Here is an 18506-nt window from a genome sequence, read left to right as displayed (position 1 = left end):
GGCCGAGGTCCCCGAGGGGCCAGGACGGAGGGCTGGGGCTGGGCGGGGTCAGGGTCCCCAGGGGACGTGGCCGCGGTCCAGAAGCCGGACGGGGGTAGACCCCGGGGGCGGGGTCTCGGGGTGCGGGTCCAGGGGGAGGTGACCGGGAGTGGCCGAGCCCAGGCGGGGCGGAGCTGGACAGAGCCGCAGTCCCGGGGAGGGGCGGGGTCGGTTCCGAGGGGGCGGGGCCGGGCGGGGAGGGTGCTGAGGGGTGGGCGGGCGATCAGGGAGCTCAGAAGCGCTTGTCCTTCACCAGGCCGTTCCGCAGCGGCTTCCTGGGGGCCAGAACCGGGCCCAGGTTAGCCCCGGGCCCCATGCCCCGCGTGCCACCCTGCCTCGCCTGCATCGCCCTCCACATCCCTCTTTCCTGCCAGACGGAGACCGACCTGGCTCCTTCCTTCCTACCCGCACGGCCATCAGACCTTTGCCTCCCGCCTGGCGGGCTCGGCGTCCCTGCCCCTCCCAATTACACCCTCCTCTCTCCTCCCTCCTGCGCTACCCACGGCCGGTGGAGGGCAAAAGCCTGATCTAACCGCCCCCCCGCCACTTGGGTCTGGATAAACCCTGCACTCCATACTCCTCCCTTCCAGGCGCTGCGCACAAGGGGCCGCGCTCCCTGACCCTCCAGCCAGGGAGAGCTCCTCCCCTGGCTCTGGTCGCCCTGTGATTCTCCCGCCACTGCCCTCTGCATCCGCCACAGCCCCTACTTTCTTTCCATGTTCCTAAAACAACTTAAGCAGTTTTAAAACTCTAATATAGTGTCCAGGTTAAGTCCAGAGAAAGGCCCCTAATTTCTAGATAACGTATGGTTTGCATAAAGATGTCTTCTGGGGGTGCCTGAGTGGTCCAGTGGGTTAGGCGTCTGCCTTGGGCTCAGATCATATGTTGGGGTCCTGGGATCCAGCGTCTGGTGTCGGGCCCCCTGCTCAGGGGGGAGGGGTGGGGAGTCTGCTTCTCCCTCTCTCTTCTCCCTGTTTTCTCCCTCTCCCACTCTCCCCAGTAAAATCAATATATAATACACACACACACGTCTTCTGCACCCAAATGTTCCAAAAAGGCAACACTGACCTTGCTCCTGTGTGCACTACCACTCTCCATAAATTCCATTTTCACTGCCTGCAACAGTGGCGGCGCTGGTTCTGACTGGGGGGTGTGCCCGGGGCCACCTCACCAGCTCCGACAAAAGGCTCCACCCCTGCTCCTTGGTGCCTTTGTCAGCACCTGCTTACTTACTTACTGCGGCTTACTGGCCAAGGCCCTGGCTATTCCCGTTCCCGCTTCGGGGAGCCCCTCATGCCTTTGCACATCGGTCTTTCGGTGCCTTTGCAGGAGTGGGTTCTATGGTCTAGCTTCCGCACAAACGTATTTCCTGGACTGGTACTATATTCTCACGGTCTAGACCTCAGAAAGCACGGAGAACTCCCATTTCCCTGAGCCACTCCTGGAAATCAACCTGGGTTTCTTGCTTCTGTGTCGAATTTCACACAAATCTTGCTGGTATCTCACACGGATCCTAGCACTTGGGGTGCTACCATCCCCCCACCCCGGGTCCCCTCACTTTGCGGAGCACTCTGGCTCAGAGACCCTTTCATAGAAGAACCTACTTCCCAGGAGATGACCTCAGTCACTTCAATTCATTCTTCCCTTGGGCTGGAGCCACGCGTGTCCCTTCCTGGGAGCGCGCATCGCATCCTCTGCCCCCTCTTCCGTGGCTCTTTCTCTCCCACCGGCAGGGGCCCTTGATCTGTGAGGTTACAGATAAGCCCCATGGGGGCCTCCTGTGGGTCCTTTGTCATCCGTTTTCGCCCGTTGGTTCTCTAGACGGAGCCTAGGTGGGGCTCCTGGCTTCTGACCCTTAGAGTTCAGCTGCTAGATGCCACCATTTCCCTTTTGGCCTCTGGTTTCATTTCACAGCTTCTGCTTCTGCCTCAACATCTGCTCCATCGGGAGTTTGCCCTCAGGCTGATTCGAGATACACACGTTTGCTCTTTTTCTCCAGATGATTACCAAGTACTCTGACAGCTCGTCCCTCCCAGTGATCTTTAGGACTGGAGCCTATTTATGGACTCGGCTCTCTTCCAAGGTTTCGGTTCCTATGCTTTCATTAGTAGGTTTAATACATTCAAGGATTCATACCTCACCACAAGCCTTTTATCAGAACTTTCCCGATGATGCTGGTTTATTTTTCTGTACAAGCCTCCAAGCGCCCCTCCCAGTGGGGCTCAAAACCCGTGTTAGTATCTGGGGTGGGGGGGAGGTGGCTTCTCAGTTCCATTGCACTGCTACGGGTAAAGAGAAGCAGAACGAGGGTGGGAGCTGGACGGAGATGAGGACAGGCGGCGTCTCAGGGGGATTCTGGACGTTTCCTCAGGCGTAAGGAGAGGGAGCGAGGGGGTTCCCTAGAGTTTGGCACGGTTTTCACCCTGAGTTTCCATCAACTGCAATGGGCAAATGTTCCAGGGAGATAGTTTGGGGTGAGAAGGGGGGCCGATTCCAGGCATTTTTCAGAGATGCTAGAAACATCAGGCAGACCCGGAGACGGAGAACGGCAGGCTGGGGAGCCCCAGGAGCTGGGAGAGAAAGCTGGAAGTTGGGTGAGTTAAATGAGGGGGCTGCGGGAAGAGGATCCCCGGGGGGAAGCGGCAGGTAACTCAGGGCAGGTCAGCAGACTGAGTGAGGTGTGGGCCCTCGATGGCTGCTGGGACCAGCAGCCCCTGAGGCGACAAGGGGGGGGGCTCCAGCCTGAGGGGCTGGGTCAGGCTGAGGGGCTGGGTCAGGTCCTGGGGGTCCCTCCAGGGGGCAGTCCCTGAGGGTGGTCTGTTCTGGGAGGGAGAGAGGGGTGCTGCTTACTTGTCACACACTCTGTCTCCCAGCTCCTGAATCACGTCCCAGGGGTCTCAGTCATCATTTCCTTACTGTCCTCAAACCTCGCTGAAGTTTCGTCTACACGGCCTGCGGGATCCTGGTTCTGAGTCCCGGAGATTTCCCCCATGGCCAGGCTCGGTCAATTTTGAGAAACGTCCTGTGCTTAAAAAGAGTATCTGTTCACGCTGCTTCTGAGCTGCTTGATGCTCCGTCAAGCTGAGATTTAGGGCTTGTATCATGTGGAACGTTCCAGATCAAGGATTACATCTGAATTTCTTGTCTTGTCCTTTTATTTGCAACTTTCACATACCCTAGACTTGAAGTCTTTTAACCAGTAGAGAGGTGGATTTAAAAACAAACACAATCTTGTGGGGCAGCTGGGTGGCTCAGTTGGTTAAGCGACCGACTCTTGGTTTTGGTTCAGGTTATGATCTCAGGGTTCTGGGGTCCAGCCTCGTGTGTGTGTGTGTGTGTGTGTGTGTGTGTGTGTGTGTGTGTGTCGGGGGGGGGGGGGAGTTGGTGGTCCACACAGCAGGGAGTCTGCATGAGATTCCCTCTCTCCCTCTGCCCCTCCCCCCTGCACTCTCTCTAAATAGATAAGTAAAATCTTTAAACAATAAATTAAATAAACCAGGGATCCCTGGGTGGCACAGCGGTTTGGCGCCTGCCTTTGGCCCGGGGCGTGATCCTGGAGACCCGGGATCGAATCCCACATCGGGCTCCCGGTGCATGGAGCCTGCTTCTCCCTCTGCCTGTGTCTCTGCCTCTCTGTCTCTCTCTGCGTGACTATCATGAATAAATAAATAAAATCTTTTAAAAATAAAAAATAAAAAATAAATTAAATAAACCAATTCTGCAACTGATTATTCCATGAATGCTTATTTGGATGTGTAATATTTGAGAACCTACCCTCTCGTTTTGCATTACTTATCCTACCTTTACTAACCTTCCTTTTTTGCATTATTTTGTTCTTTGTTTTTTTTTTTTTAAGACTTATTTATTTATTTATTCTTAGAGACACACACACAGAGAGAGGCAAAGACACAGGCAGAGGGAGAAGCAAGCTCCGTGCAGGAAGCCCGACGCGGGACTCGATCCCAGGTCTCCAGGATTAGGCCCTGGGCTGCAGGCGGCGCCAAACCGCTGCGCCACCGGGGCTGCCCCTTATTTTGTTCTTTGTTCCGGGTTTCCCTCTACACCCCACTAGCAGTCATAGAGGTCTCTAATGTAGCCTAAATGTAATCCCCACCCTCCTGCCGAGTGCCAATCCCACTTCAGTATTTACTACTTCACTTGTCATTTTTTTAAAAATCTCAAACTAGGCATTTAAGTTTTTTTACCCAGATATGTGTCATTTCACCTGCTGGTCTACCTCTTGGGATAGCTTTCCTGTGTTTTGAAATATACCCGTCGAGATCTGTGGGTGGTAAACTTTCCTAGTTTTTGTTTCTGTGGGTGTCTTGTCACTTGAGTAGTCATTTGTTTAGTTTTAAAGATTTTATTTCTTTAAAACAAACTCTACACCCAATGTGGGGCTCAAACACAGGACCCCAAGATCGAGAGTTGAGGTGCTCTACCGATTAAGCCAGCCAGGCGCCGTCAGGTAAATGTTTTCAAAATTGTCTATGAAATTCCCAGTTGCTGGTTCCTTCTTTTCAGCACAGGACAGCTCCCTCCACAGTTATCCAGTGTCCCTCGCTGCTGTTAGTGTCATTGTCGCGTAGGCCATCATTCTTGTGGCTGTTTTACATTTCTTGCTACGTGTTTGGGGTATGGATGCCTTTTTATTCATCCTCTTTATGATTTACATCTTTACATCTGGAAAATTCTGAGCACTGCATCTTCATGTTGTCTCTGCCTCCTATCAGAACTCAGTGAAGCCAGGTCATTCTTAGAAGTCTAGCTATCATCGCTTCCAGCTGCATTCACTGTAATCTGGGTCACTTCTTCGCAGCTTTCAACTTCCTGATTCTCTCTTCAGCAGCATCTAACTGTCTGGACCTTAACATCCACCTCGGGACGAAGGGTGGTCCCCAAAGAGGTGTGTCCACCTCCTAATCTCTTGCAACTGTGAATGTGACTTTTTTAGGAAAAAAAAGTCTCTGCAGATGTGACAAAGTGAAGGAATCTGGGCTGAGATCAGACTGGATTTAGGGTGGGCCCTAAATCCAAAGACAAATGTCCTTGTAAGAGAGTAGAGCCAGAGAGGAGAAGGCCATGTGAAGACACAGAACAGATGCCAGAGTGACACAGCCACAGGCTAAGGGACGTGTGGAGCCCCAGAAGCTAGAAGAGACAAGGAAGTGTCATTTGCTAGGGACTTCGGAGGGAGCACAGCCCTGCTGACAACGTGAGATTCCTGGTCTCCAGAACTGGGAGAGACAAATTTCTGTTGTTTTAAAGGCCCCCAACTCATGATACTTTGTTACAACAGAACTCAGAACTCCCAATGCAGCATAACATCCAGTGTCATTTCTGACAGTCTTTCATGCTTTTCGCTTTTTTTTTTTTATTAAGACTTTTATTTGAGGGTAATCGTCGATTTGCAGAGATGTTGCAAAGGCAGTACAGGGAGCTGCAGTGTAGCCCTCGGTTGGCCTCCCCGAATGTTATCATCTTACATCTCCGCAAATCCTAGTGCATTTGTCACAACTAGGAAACCAAGGTTCTGGGACAGTGCTCTGAATGAAACGGAGACCTTATATGACTTCACCAGTTTTTCCACTGGATGTCCTTTTTCTGGCCCATGAGCCCACACAGCATTCAGTCACCATGTCTTCTTCGTATCCTCTGATCGGGGACAGTTCCTCAGCTGCTTCGTTTTCCATGACCTGATGGTTTGGAAGCATCCTGACCACTCTTGTGTAGCTTGATCCACATTCTCCTTTTTTATCCCATTTTATACCCAACTGCACTAACTCTGGCCATCCGCGGGGAACTGAGTTCCACCAGTGACGCCCGCACAGGTGGATCATGGCAGTGTGCTCCCTGGTGTAGGCCCTGTCATTTACATTTGGAGTTCACGCCTTCATCCTACCAGAAATGCTGGCCAGGTGCCAGCCCCCCACCAACATCCTGGCTAGGCCTTCTCAGGGCAGACAGACTAGGGAGGCGTGCAGAGTGGGGCATGCACTGGTGTACAGCAGGAAGATCTTTCAGATTTTTAGTTTTGGCCAAGCAGGCACTGCCCTCTCCCACCCACTGCTTTAGCCGTTGCTTGTGCTGGAAGCCTCTGAGGGTTGGTCAGACTTCCTTGGTGAGACCTCACTGATGTCATGAACTCCCAGCTCACGTTCCCTGGACATCGGCCAATCTCATAGCCCCCAAACCAGATGCCTGATCCACCCCCACCGCCCCCCGCCACCGCCAGTGTGCACAGCCCTACCCCAACTCAGCCCCAATTTCCATCTCGGTAAATGGCAGCTTGAGCCAGAAGTCTTGGATTGTCTTTTCTTTTATTTTTGTTTCACCTAAAACAAGTCTGGTTGGTTCTACAGCAGAGTTGGGATCTGACCACATTCCTCCTGGCTACGGCCCCTGTGCCCTCATGCCCCGATGACAGTGACGGCCTCGTGGTGATCAGTCACCTGGGCCAACATGCCCACATATGATCCAGCTGGGGAGACCCCACCTGCTGCCCAGCCCTCTCATATCAGTGATCCCTGCTCACCTCTCTGGTCCCCCTCTGGCCTGGGTGCTGGATTTTGGTCTTAGCACCCCTCACCTGTAGTTCCAGGCTTGGAGGGTATAAAGTGCCTTTATTTATGCGAACTGGCCACAGAGCCCTCAGCTCTCCACTCTGGCAACCCCCAGTTCCCTGCTCTTCTTCTGTATTCCAAGAAGATTTTTAAAATCTCTGCTTCTCTCCTCCTCCTCATGGCCCATTCTGACCCACCTCATCGAGCTCTGAGCACAAAGCTTCCCTGAGACCACCTTTCCCAGGCCGGTCACCGATGAGCCCCCCAGAAGCCAAATCATAGGTTCTACTGACTCGGTGCCTCGTGAGCCATCAGCGGGCTCCCACCTTGCTGCTGCTCAAACACTCCTCGTGTTGTCTCTGGAGCACTGGATACCCTAGACTCCACTGGTCACCCAAACCTGCCTCCATTCATTCCTGGGGCCCCTCCAGGCTGGGGGCATTGGACATCATCTGGCTTACAACCTAGAGCTGGCGAGTTCCGGGTGTCCTACCTCTGCGGTGCTCAGTTGGGCCCTCTCCCCTCCTTCCCTGGACTCCCACCTGGGCCAGACTGGGTCTGAGCCCCCAGCCCCTCCTCCTGCTCAACTGACCAGTGGGCTGCCCGCTCCCCCTCCTCCCCACCCCCACTGCCACCTGCTTACAGATTCCCCTCTGGCCTGGCTCCCAGCTGCTGGTGCACCGAACCAGCTACTCGCTTGGCCCTCACTGCTCCTACCACGGAGACCGATTCTCCGCCCCCACCAGGCTGCCCCCACCCCCAGGCCACTCTACCCACGTCCTGTCTGGCCTGACAGCATCTAACTCTGTGGCTAATCTTCCACGGCTTTATTGCAGTCTCTTTGGGATGGAGGCTCCAGGGGGCAGCGTCCGGGGCGGGTCATCCGCTGCCTCGTCTCCAGGGCCCCCAGAGTGCGTGCGGCAGGCCAGGCGTGGCTAAAGGAATGAACCGGGGCGGTGGCCCCTCCACACTCACTCAGCTTTGCCGGGCTTGGGGCTCTGGGCCTCTGCTGCATCGTATTCCCGCACGTCCTTCAGTTCACGCACCTGGCCGGTCAGCACCTTGGCGGCAAAAGCCACGATGTACTGTGGGAGGCGGGGAGGCACAGGTGAGCAAGTGCCACTTCCCTGACCCTGCCGCCCTCCAGATGGCTGTGTGCTCCTGCCACCAGCCCTTTGCACGTGCTGTTCCTGGTGTGAACATGCCCCTCTCTGGGCCTGCCTGGGAAGGGGGCCCTGCCCCCGGACCGCTGCTCAGGACAGGAACTAGGACAGGACTGCCAGCTGAGGATGGGGGCGGGAGCAAGGAGCTGTGGGCTGCCAACTCACCAGAAACCAGTAGAGGTTCATGAGGGTGAGCAACAGGAGGAGTGCATTGAAGAAGAAGTAGAAGGGGATGTCGGGCACTGAGCGCAGGCTGCAGTGGCACGTGGCGTACAGAACCTTGAGCGGAAACCAGTAGAGGCGGAACCAGAACCTGCGGGGAGGTAGGACAGTGGGAGCTGAGGAAGCTGCCAGGGGGAGGGGAAGGGGGAGGGCTGCCCCCTCTCCCCCTGCCCCCCGACAGTCTCATCTGGACTCATCCATCTGGTCCTGCACATCCCCACCCATCCCTGTCCCCCTGCCCCAGCCTTGCTCACCCCAGTCCATCTGTCTCCCGCCTGTCCTTTCCTGCCGGACCCTGCCTCTGCCCCCCTGGGGCTCTTCCGTCCTCCCAGGCACTGCCCCCTCAAGCCCCACCCCTCAGTGTGCCCCGCCCCAGCCCCAGCTCCCTCCCTGCCCCCTCACCAGCTGACGCTGAAGCTGAGGCAGCCAAGGTCCGCCGCCAGGGCGTGGAGGCGGTGGTGGGATCCTCCACGGGACTTGAAGTAGACATTGAGCTTGGTAAACTCCAGCTGCACGTCGCTAATGTCGTGCAGGAAGAGCACGAGGATGCCCACGTTGTGATACCTGGTGGGGGCAGGGGAGGAGTGGGACAGGAGAGCACAGAGGGCGAGTTACACCGGGGACCCTTACCCTGCACCAAGGCTGTACCCCAAGCTTCCTGTGGGCCCACGTGACCTGCCCATTTCCTCACCAGGCCGAGTGGGGGAGCTGTACGGCCCCCTGGGCAGCCCCACCTGCACCCTCCCCTTCCCTGCCTCACTCTCCCCGGGTGACCCAGGAGCCTCCCTGGAAGTTCCTTGTCTGCCCCTCCTGGTCTCTGTGACCCCTGACCCTCAGTGGCCTGGTATCCAGATTGTATCCATTTTGTATCCAGATCCCCCACAAGTTTATCCGTCCCCTTGAACAGCACATCATTGCCACACTGACCCTCCTAGCTCAGTTCATTTAACCCAAACACTGCTGCAATCTGCAGACCCTCCTAGGAAAGGCCGAGTCCCCATGAGGCTCTACAGCCTGAAGGCCATCCCCCCATCCCTCCCCAGCATTTCACACCCAACAGCTGCTTGGGCCACTGGACCTGAATTCAACCTGGACATGGCTGGACACCACTCTCTGCACTCCTGACAGCTCACGTGCCACAGGCCCTTTGCACATGCTGTTTCCATTGCCTAACATGCACCTCCCCAGTGTTCATGGAGCCTTCCCTCACCTTTCAGTCTTCGCTCTTATCACCCAACCACCCACACCTCACCACCCCTACAGTCCTTATCCTCCCACTTGATTTTTTTCCGTAGTTATCACCTTCAAACAAACCATTAGTATCTTTCTTGTCTGTTTGTTTGGGTTTGTCATCTGATTCTACACTAGAACAGTGCTATCTTATAGAACTTTCTAGAATGATAGGAATGTTCTAAACCTGCATTGTCCAGTATGACAGCCAGCAGCCACATGTGACCACTGAGCAGCTAAAATGTGGCCAGTGTGGCTGAAGAACAAATATGCAACTTTACTTCAGTTTAGCTAAAGCTGAAATAGGCACCAGTGGCCCCTCAGCTATTATACTGGAGGTGCAGCCAGGGCAGCCCGTCCAGCAGAAGCAGACTGTGAACTGCATATGATATTTTAGATTCTCTATCAGTCACTTTAAAAAAAAGAGGTAAAAAAGACGTCCAGCTAATTTTAATGTTATATTCTAATTCTAATCAACTCAGTAAGTCCTTTATTGTCATCTTAACATGTAGTTGATGCAACAAAAGGATTGGCAAGACATATTCACCCTCCAATGCCTCTGAAATCAGACTGGATCTTACACATATGGCACACTGAGGGTGGACAGGCTGCATCTGAGGCCGTCAGGGGCCTTGTGTGGTGGCTGTAGGGGGCTCTAGAATGTCACAGTGGGTGTTCCTAGCTGCACTCCCGCAGCACCCGGGCAGTAAACACCTGCTACGTGACTCGACCAAGGCTGTGTGACAAGGTTGGAGGGCTTAGAGGGGGATGGATGGGGTATGAGTGTGGTGGGGGTTCTCTGCACCTGATATACCCCATCCCTCTGGGATCTCTCCCCAGAACCTACCTCCCTGGATACCCACCATGGCCCCCTCTCTCTGCCCCATGTCAGCGTCCCTTCTTTGCTCATGCTGTGCCCTACACCCTCCTGCCCTCTCCGAGACTCACCGGAAGGCATAGGAGGAGACGATGAGGACCAGGGTGACGACATGGTGGATGAGCATGACCACCGAGTCCTTGCGCCAGGCGTCCATGTACAATGTGGCGTAGATGGAGTGGCCATAAAAGCTTCCCTGCAGCAGGTAGGCGGCTGCGATGTCCCGTGGTACCGCCATGCCCGGCGTCCAGTCTGGAGAGAGCAGGACTGTGTTGTCAGGGACCGCCAGGGCCTCCAGGACCCCTCAAGCTGGGATGCATCCTCCACAAGCCACGGTGTGCCACCCACTTCTGCAGGTGTACTGGCCACCGGTTGTCTGTTCTCATTCTCTACCCATTATTTTTTATGAATAGGTGTTCTTTTTTGGAATGGTTCTAGATTTATAGAAAAAAGTACTCCTATCCCTGTAATCTGTCCCCTGCAGGCGTTCCAACTCTGGATTGGCTCCCCTTCTTGTCTTACTCCTCAGGCTCTCTGGAAGCAGCTTCGATGCCCTCGTCCTGGCTCTCCCATCCCGGCTAGTCCCTCCACTGGATGGAGGTTGCCACTGGCCTCACTGTGCCGGGTGGGGCAGCTGAGGCAGAAATCAAACCTGCCAATGCCGTTGGGTATGGGTTGTCCCACCAAGTGGGGTGTGGCTCCCCTTCGCCTGCTCTTGCAGCCACCACGTTCCTCTTGGCACCTGTGCCCACCCACATTCAGGCTTCAACCCCTCCAGGCGACACAGACCCCCAACTCTCCCAGTCGCCTCTGCTTCCTCTCTTAGGACTATCACCAAGAGGGCTCTGCCTGCATCAACCTGGACTTCTCTGGCCACTCCTTCTCTGCTTGCCCCCAAGAATGGCCTCCCTGAGCTCCATCTAGGGCCTCCCACCTCCAGCCTCAGAGAGCTGGAGCCAGACCCCCATGTCCCCTGGAGCCTGGCTATCCCCTCAAAAGCCCCAGTGCCTCACCTCAGTGACAATTCTTCATCTGCGCCTTGACACCTCATGCAACAGGGATCCACATGGACCCCCATGTGGGGGCTCCTCTCCATCCATGCCTCTGCTCACTTCCCCTGCCCTCGCTACCCTGACCCGGGTCCTGGCACCACTGTCTCCCGCTCAGTTTTGTCCCAGCTCTTCCTGGCCTTCCAGAGCTGTTCCCGACTGTCCACTCTCCCCTCGGTGGCCTCAATGGCCAAGAACACGTGAGCCCATGACCCAGCAAGTCCACTCCTAGTAATGTGCTCAAGGGAGCTAAAACCAGGGCTCCTTGTACCCGCACATCCCCAGCAGCACTGCTGGCCATCACCAAAAGCAGCCCGAGTGCCCATCAACTCGTGTGTGGGTGAAAATGTGATCCAGCCACACAACAGAATATTACCCAGCCGTGAAAAGGAGCGCTGTGCTGGTTCACGCTTCCGCATGGATTAAGCTCAAAAACAAGATGCTGAACGAAAGAAGCCAGACACAAAAGGTGACACGCTGCATGATCCCAAGTATATGAAACATCCAGGACAGGTAAAGCCGTAGAGACAGAAAGCAGATTTGTGGCTGCCAGGGGTTAGGGGAGAAGGCATCACTGCTCGTGGGGATGGGGTCTCCTTCTGGGGGGATGGAGATGTTCTGGAACTAGGCACAGGTGATGGTTGCACGTCACTGTGAATGTGCTACATGCCACTGAACTCACTTTAGAACAGTGAATATTTAAAAACTATAGTAAAACACATACCACGCACACCCTGTCATCTCAGCCATACGTTCAGGAGCATTATCATGTTCACATGGTTGTGCAGCCATCTCCAGAGCTCTTCTCACGCTGTATGGCTGAAACTCTGTGCCCATTAAACACCAGCTCCCCATGGCCCTCCACCCCCACCCCAAGCCCTGGCTCCTGTCTCCATGAATCTGGCTATTCCAAGGACCTGACACAAGTGGACTCATGCAGAACCTGCGACTGGTAAATTATGGTTAACTTTATGTTAAGTATATTTTACCTGATTAATAATAAAAAAAATGCATCCCCCCCAGTGGATTAGATCTCCACCCACCACTTTATCAGGTCCATGGGCTCCCCGAAGTTTGACAGCAAAACGCACACTTCTGGCAGGGCCCTTCCTCTGAGTTCTGTCCTCAGCTAGGTGGGAATGCTGTAGCCAGTAGAGCCACCCCTCCAACTCCTGCTGAGTGCTTCTACCCCCCCTTTAGAAGGAAGAGACATAGAGGCACCTCAATGCACAGAACCTGCTGTGGAAACAGGACACCGAATTTTCCACCAATTGCACTGACAAGTCTTTTACCATTGGGCAAGTGTCCCCCTCCAGCCTCAGGCCCCAGATCTGGGGTGGGACAGGGGCAGTGTGGCCCACATAGGGCTCACCATTCGGACTCCATCTGTACCTCCCTGCATGCGGAGGCTGGACTCCACCCAGGGACCGCTGGCCTGCCCTCCACATGCACAACCTACCTGCTGCTCTGGACGCTCCATGTCACCCCCACTGCATCCCCCTCCCTGGCCTCTGGAATCAGTGCCCAGGTGTCCCAAACCCAGCTCCAGCTCTCCCCGAAACCTCCTCCTCCCCAGCCCCGGATCCCAGCCCCCAGTGTCATCCCTACGGTCCCTGCTCACCCCTGCTTCTGACTTGGCAATGAATCCTATCAGTTCTCCTTTCAAAACATTTCTCAAACCAGCCACTTCTCTCCTGTTCTGGGCTCCGTCCTGGGAAGAGCCCCCCTCATGCCCTGGCTCCTGCCCTCAGCCCCCTACTCAGTTGGGCCCAGCAACATTCCTCCTCTGCTCACAGTGCCCCAGTAGATACCCACTATCCTGGAGGGGCTCCTCGCTGCCTCTGATCTGCACTGAGTGTGCCTGTCCCACAGTGGCCTTTGGATTTCCTATCTGTTCCAGGCACCTCCAGGTCCACACGCAAAAGTCACTTCTGGTGTGAACATCCATTTCCGTAGAACATTCCCCGCCCCCTAGAGTTTTCTCATAGCTGTTAACAGATTCCAGACTTCATTGTCACCACAAGGGATCGAGGTGGGGGGAGCTTTCTCTGAAGCACTCAGCCGTGTCAGGGCAGTGCCTGGTACACAGTAGGTACCCAGTAAGTGCACATGCAAAGCAGCAGCTCACCTGCAAGCAAGTTATCACAGCATAACTTATAATAAGAAAAAACCAGAAGCAACTCCATACCTGAAACTGAACAGAGATCCATCGTGGTTCATTCCCGCAAAGGGAAACTGAATGATAGCTAAACCCTGCCCTCTAGGATTTACAACAAGGGCAATGCACGTGGGGAGAGGGGCCATGTGGGCGACATGGTCCCACAGAGACAGACAGGTGCCCGGCAAACGCAGTGCTCGTCACTGGGACACCAAAACACAGAAGCTCTGTGCCCAGTCCTCAGATGGGGACGTGGGGCTTGGTGCCACCAGGAGCCTTCTGAAACTGTTTACGTCACATGGCAGAAAACACTTCCATGTGTGTCCCTGGTACACAGCCTGGGTGCTCAGCACAGGAATAGAGAAATCCTGACACTCCCATCACAGATCAGGTTTTCTATAACAGCCTGCCTGCAGGTGATAAAGGACACTGCAGTCACCTTCCTGCCTATCCCACCAGGCTCAGGCCTTGACGGCCCCCATATCCAGCACAATCAGTGGATGCGGCCATTTCTCACCATCTTTATCTCTTTGCCAAGCTGGTCCAAGACACAGTAGCCCCTCACTTCCCCACTGGGCCACTTTCTTCCTTATCCAAATCTCTCCTACCTGCACATGGCAGCCAGAAGCAGCTTTTTAGTATCCACAAACCCATCCCATTTAGAATGAAACTCAAACTCAGATTCCTCCTGCCTTCCTCTTATTCTCACGCACCAAGCACATACAGGCCCCAGGGCCTTTGCATATGCTGTTCCAGACACCTGGAGTGCCCACCTGGGTCCACACAAGGACATTTGGGCTCTTACCATAATTTGGAAATCACCTCATCAGGATAATACCTCCCTGAGCCCTGATAGCAACAAGTCCTAAACAGGACCCTTCCCTGTCCTCAGAGCCCTTTGAGCACCCTTGTCCTGGAGCTACGTTGGAGCTGGACATCCAGCATGAGATGTGTGATGAGTGCCCAGCTCCCCCATGGAGAGCAGAACTCTCCCCCACCCAGCTCTGTCTGGTAGGGCCCCTACCGTAGAAGACGGAGGGTGGGTCGTGAAAGAACGGGTAGTCGGTGCCAAATAGCAGGTAGGCACTGTAGCTCCAGGCGCCCAGATAGAAAAGAAACTTCCAGGCGCTCTCAGGCATCTTGGCGGCATCTCTAGGCTGGAGGCGACACCGCTTGGCCAGGGGCTGTGGGTGAGAAGGTGGGTGGCCATCAATACTGGGGCCAAGGGCCAGGGCCCACTCCTCCAGGGTGGGCAAAGCCAGGCTCAGGGGCTCTCCAGGCTGGGCTGTGTTGGGCGGGGGGGCCCTGGTACCCACTGCCGCTTGGAGGGTAACCAGAGCCCACATGTGCCAGCCAAGGGCTAAACTTAGTGCCCAGCTGTCCAGTGCTGTGTGGGGAGGGGAATGGGGGGGAGGACGTGAGGGAAACGTAAGGGAAGCCGGGACGCCGAGGAGGGGGCACGTGAGTACAAGCAAGGGAGACCAATGGGGCCAGCTCAGTGGAGTTGGGGGGCTTGGGGGTCCCAGAGGGAGCTGGGGCTATACCATGGAGGAGGCAGGATTAAAGAGAAGATGTGAGGGGCCCGTAGGGGTGAGCCTGTGAAGAGAGCACAGAGGTGAGTATGGGGGCATCGGGGTGAATGTGGAGAGGCTGGAACCCCAAGTGATCCCCATGGGGAATCATGGCACCTTGGGGAAGGGGTACCTCAGAGGGAGACTGGGGGTTGGCTAGACAGAGAGGGTGGGGAAGCAGGGAGTGAGTAGGTGAGAGAGAGCATGAGAACGTGGGGGGACAATGGAGGACAGAGTGGGGCAGGGCAGGGAAAGGATGTACAATGATAGGAGACATGAACCCAGCCACCTAGGGACACATCAGGGACACTGGAAGGAAGAGAGGTCATGCAACTGTCAGGGAGGGATCTGAGGGGCACAGCTCCCCTGGATTCCAGGAGCCCAGGTTCCCTCTCCCTGGGGGTGGGGCTAAGAGCTGCTGGGTCAAGCCCGCCCCCTTCCGCGGAGGAGAGGCTTGAGGGGGCCGGAGCACCAGGAGTTGCCATGGAGACAGCCAGAGCCAGTTCCAGTCACCCCTGGCAACCAGGCGGCTGCCAAGAAGATGAGCTTTGGAGGAAAAAGCAGCCCCTCCACCCGTTTCTTGGGAAGGGCGAGCCTCGAACTGCTCTCACCCCGCCCCGACCGGCCAGAGCTCTGTGGATTTCAACAGGGAGGGTGCACAGGATCTTGCCGTTCCCCCCACCTCCACCACCGCCAGGCTCCCCCATCGCCAGGCCTCCTCCTCCAGGAGGCAGCCGGCTCCACTCTGGTTGTCCCAGAGCGACCACATCCCCCTCCCAGGCTCGGACTCTCAGCCTCCTGGACCCCGCCCCCCATTCCCCAGCCAGAAACTGGGAGAGTCGGGGGGACCAACAAAGCCTGATGGGGACCAAGGCGGACTTGTGGAGGGGCCCTCGTGCCTGCCTCCCCACTCCTGGGAGCAGGGCGGTGGCCGGCGTCTCCTCGCCATGTGGGTGATACGAGATGGTGGTGGGGACAGCGGCCGCCAAACAACACCCTACCCTTGACTTAACAAGGGCCAGCCTCTTCCCGGCCAGCAGAGAAAGGCCCCTTTGTTGACGCTGGGCTCTCTGTCCCTGCAGCCCCTGCCACCTCCAGCCAGATTGGGCGGAGTGACCCCCGTCAGTCCCTGGGGGAGTCGCGGCCAAGCTAGGGGCCCAAATGCCTTCCCAGCAGCTCCCATAGCAGCGACCCCTCCCTAAGGATGGGAGGGAGGCCAGGCGCCAATGTCACTCCCAGGGTCACTCTCCAGTCGGGGCGGTGGTCTCCCAGACTCGCTAGAAACTGGGCAACTCGGAGGCAGCCGTTCTGAAGGCCCAGGCCGTGCCACCTCCCAAGCCTGCGACCACCGGCGTGGCCGGGGAGCCCAGGCCGTTGCCTCCCCGCGTCGGAGGGTGGCGCTGACTGCAGACATGCGCCAGGCAGGGGCCGGGCAGCTCCCGCCTCTTCCCGGGAGCGGCGGACAAGTCGGCTCCGCAGCCGCACGGACCTCGGGCCCCGCTCCGGTTCCGAGCGCGCCCCGCAGCGCCCTGAGGCGCGAGGCGCAGGCGGCTTCTGTGGCCCGAGCCTACCCCGCCGCGCCCTCCGCCCCCCGGGCCCGGCTCGGCCTGCCCGAGAGGGCGCGCGGCGGACCGGGCCCTCCCACCGGCCGGGGCCGCCTCGTCCCGCCCTGACCCGCCAAGTCGGCCCGGTTCCCCCACCTCTCGCACGCCCCATCCGCGGGGAGGACCCCACGTCCCGGGCTTCCTCTAGCTCGGCCACACCCCCGCATCCCCCCGCCCCCCGCCCGGGAGGGACGAGCTCCTCCAGCCCGCGGCCCCACGTCCCAGCGACCCGGCCCTGGGAGGCAGAACGGGGTAGGCGAGGGCCGGGCTCCGGGTCCCGGGCCCTCCCGACGGCCCGGCCCCCGCCCCAGCCCCAGCCCCCGCCCCAGCCCGCGGCCCCACGTCCCGGACCCCCGCGGCACTGACCCGAAAGAGGCGCGCGGTGGCCGCGGAGCGCAGCGCCGTCCAGCCGAGCGCGCCGAGCGCCAGCAGCAGCAGCTCGGGCGGCGCCAGGTGCGCGTGCTCGGCCAGGCCGCGGCGCGCCAGCCCCCAGCCGCAGTCCGCGCAGCCCCGCGCCGCCGCCAGCGCGCTGCCCCAGCCCCGCTGCACCAGCTGCGCGTAGCTCGGCATGGGCTCGGGCCCCGCCGGCCCCGCCGCCGTCCCCGCCGCCGCCATGCCGTCCGCTCGCCGTCCCCGCCGCCGCTTGCGCCCGCCCGCGGTGGCCTCCGGAGCCGCGCGCCCCGCGTCACGCGCCGCAGCTGGGCCGGGGGCGCGCCGGCGGGAGCTGGGGCCGGGGGGGCGGGACCGGCGCAAGCTCCGCCCCGGCGGGGGCGCGGGCGGCGGGGACTCGGGGCCGGTCGCGGCGACCGAGACCCTGAGGGCGCGCGGGGGCTGGGTCTCCCGGAGGCAGCGGCGGCGACCGCGGGAGGACGAGACCCGGCGACGCGTCCAGGAGACGGGCCCGCGCTCCTGCCCATTTTCCAGTGGAGGAAATCGAGGCGCGAGGCAGCGGGGAATGGCATCTGTCAGTCGTCTGCACCCGTCCGCGCCGCGCCGGGAGTGCCGTGCCCACCTGGGCTTCCCCAGCCCCCCGCGGCGTGGGGCTTGGTGAGCACCAACAGGCATTCCCCTACACCGGTAACTCTTTCCCCGGCCCTCCACCCTCGGACCTCACCATTCCCTGTCCTCAGGGCCACCTGCTATCCGTGACCCTGAGCACCTGGCAGGCCTCCTCTGCACCAGGTTAACACAGGCTTGCGGGGGTGGGGGAGTGGGGAGCTGAGGCAGAGGGACTGAGCAGGGACCCACCTGCTGGGACTCAGAGGCTGGATCAAGATGCTGGCTCCATTGGGACCAACCACCCTGGGTGATACTCTACAGTCCAGTGACCAGGCCCTGTGTCTGAAGCCCCCAACAGCCATGATCAAGGCCTGTGGTCACCTGTTGGGGATAGTGCCTTCCCTGACACTGATAGCCCCTCTCCCAGGAACTCCCACATTCCTGTGTTCTTCCTTCCTCCCACCTAGGGCATCATCCCAAAACCTTTAAGATGCAGAATGAAAATCAGTATGGGACTTGTAGGAGGCCTCTCCTGACCTTCAGGTGCTTGGGGGAAAACCCCGCAGGCAGACTGAGGAGTCACACATCCTTCCCTTCCTTCATCCAGTTGAGCAACACATTCAGTTGGCCCTAGCTCGGAATGTTCACAAATTCAGCCACTTCCCTGCACCTATACAGCCTCCTGTGGCCCCTGGGTCCCCCTAGTACCTCTTGCTTAGTACCCAGGCTTCCTCCTCATCCCAGAGGCCAGAGGGAGCCTGCTTGCTGTCCTTCCTCGCTCACAGCCCCCCATGGCTCCCACCATGCAGAGTAAAGGCCAACTCCTCACTGATTCACGACCTACTCATGCTCTCCTCTCCACCTTGCTCCCCATATGCCACACTGGCCACCTCACTGTTCCTCTAGCACCCTGGCACAGTCCTGCCTCAGGGCCTTTGGCCTAGAATGCTGTTCTCCCAGGTGCTAATGGGGACCCTCGCTCACTTCCTTCAGACTTTATCTACAAATATCACCTGCTCAGTGCACCCCTG

At 57.8% G+C, this 18506-nt stretch overlaps 1 protein-coding gene across 2 annotated transcripts; it reads right to left on the bottom strand.

Moving 5' to 3' along the window:
• Nucleotides 1-181: 181 nt before the first annotated feature.
• Nucleotides 182-17091, bottom strand: CERS1 (ceramide synthase 1). 2 transcript variants are annotated; one of them, XM_072786660.1, is made up of 7 exons: nucleotides 16843-17091; nucleotides 14326-14485; nucleotides 10166-10346; nucleotides 8390-8551; nucleotides 7931-8078; nucleotides 7578-7687; nucleotides 182-314 (listed from the first exon to the last, which is right to left on the bottom strand). In XM_072786660.1, exons 1-7 carry the CDS (start codon nucleotides 17089-17091, stop codon nucleotides 272-274), a joined length of 1053 nt encoding a protein of 350 aa, XP_072642761.1. In that variant the 3' UTR covers nucleotides 182-271. The 2 variants fall into 2 exon arrangements, with proteins under 2 accessions (XP_072642761.1, XP_072642762.1); XM_072786661.1 differs by lacking the exon at nucleotides 16843-17091 and adding an exon at nucleotides 15484-15606.
• Nucleotides 17092-18506: the final 1415 nt, after the last annotated feature.

The sequence above is a fragment of the Canis lupus genome, chromosome 19 (genome assembly GCF_048164855.1).
Source record: "Canis lupus baileyi chromosome 19, mCanLup2.hap1, whole genome shotgun sequence".
NCBI lineage: Eukaryota > Metazoa > Chordata > Mammalia > Carnivora > Canidae > Canis > Canis lupus.
This window is presented reverse-complemented; position numbering and strand designations above follow the sequence as displayed.

Bases quoted from the DNA above. Each gene is read 5' to 3' on its own strand.
- CERS1 (XM_072786660.1), bottom strand. From the start codon at position 17,091: ATGGCGGCGGCGGGGACGGCGGCGGGGCCGGCGGGGCCCGAGCCCATG. The intron at 8,552-10,165 runs GTGAGTCTCGGA...TGCCCCCACCAG, and splicing joins GTCTCCTCCTATGCCTTCCG to GTATCACAACGTGGGCATCC. The intron at 8,079-8,389 runs GTGAGGGGGCAG...ACCTCCCCGCAG, and splicing joins CTCAGCTTCAGCGTCAGCTG to GTTCTGGTTCCGCCTCTACT.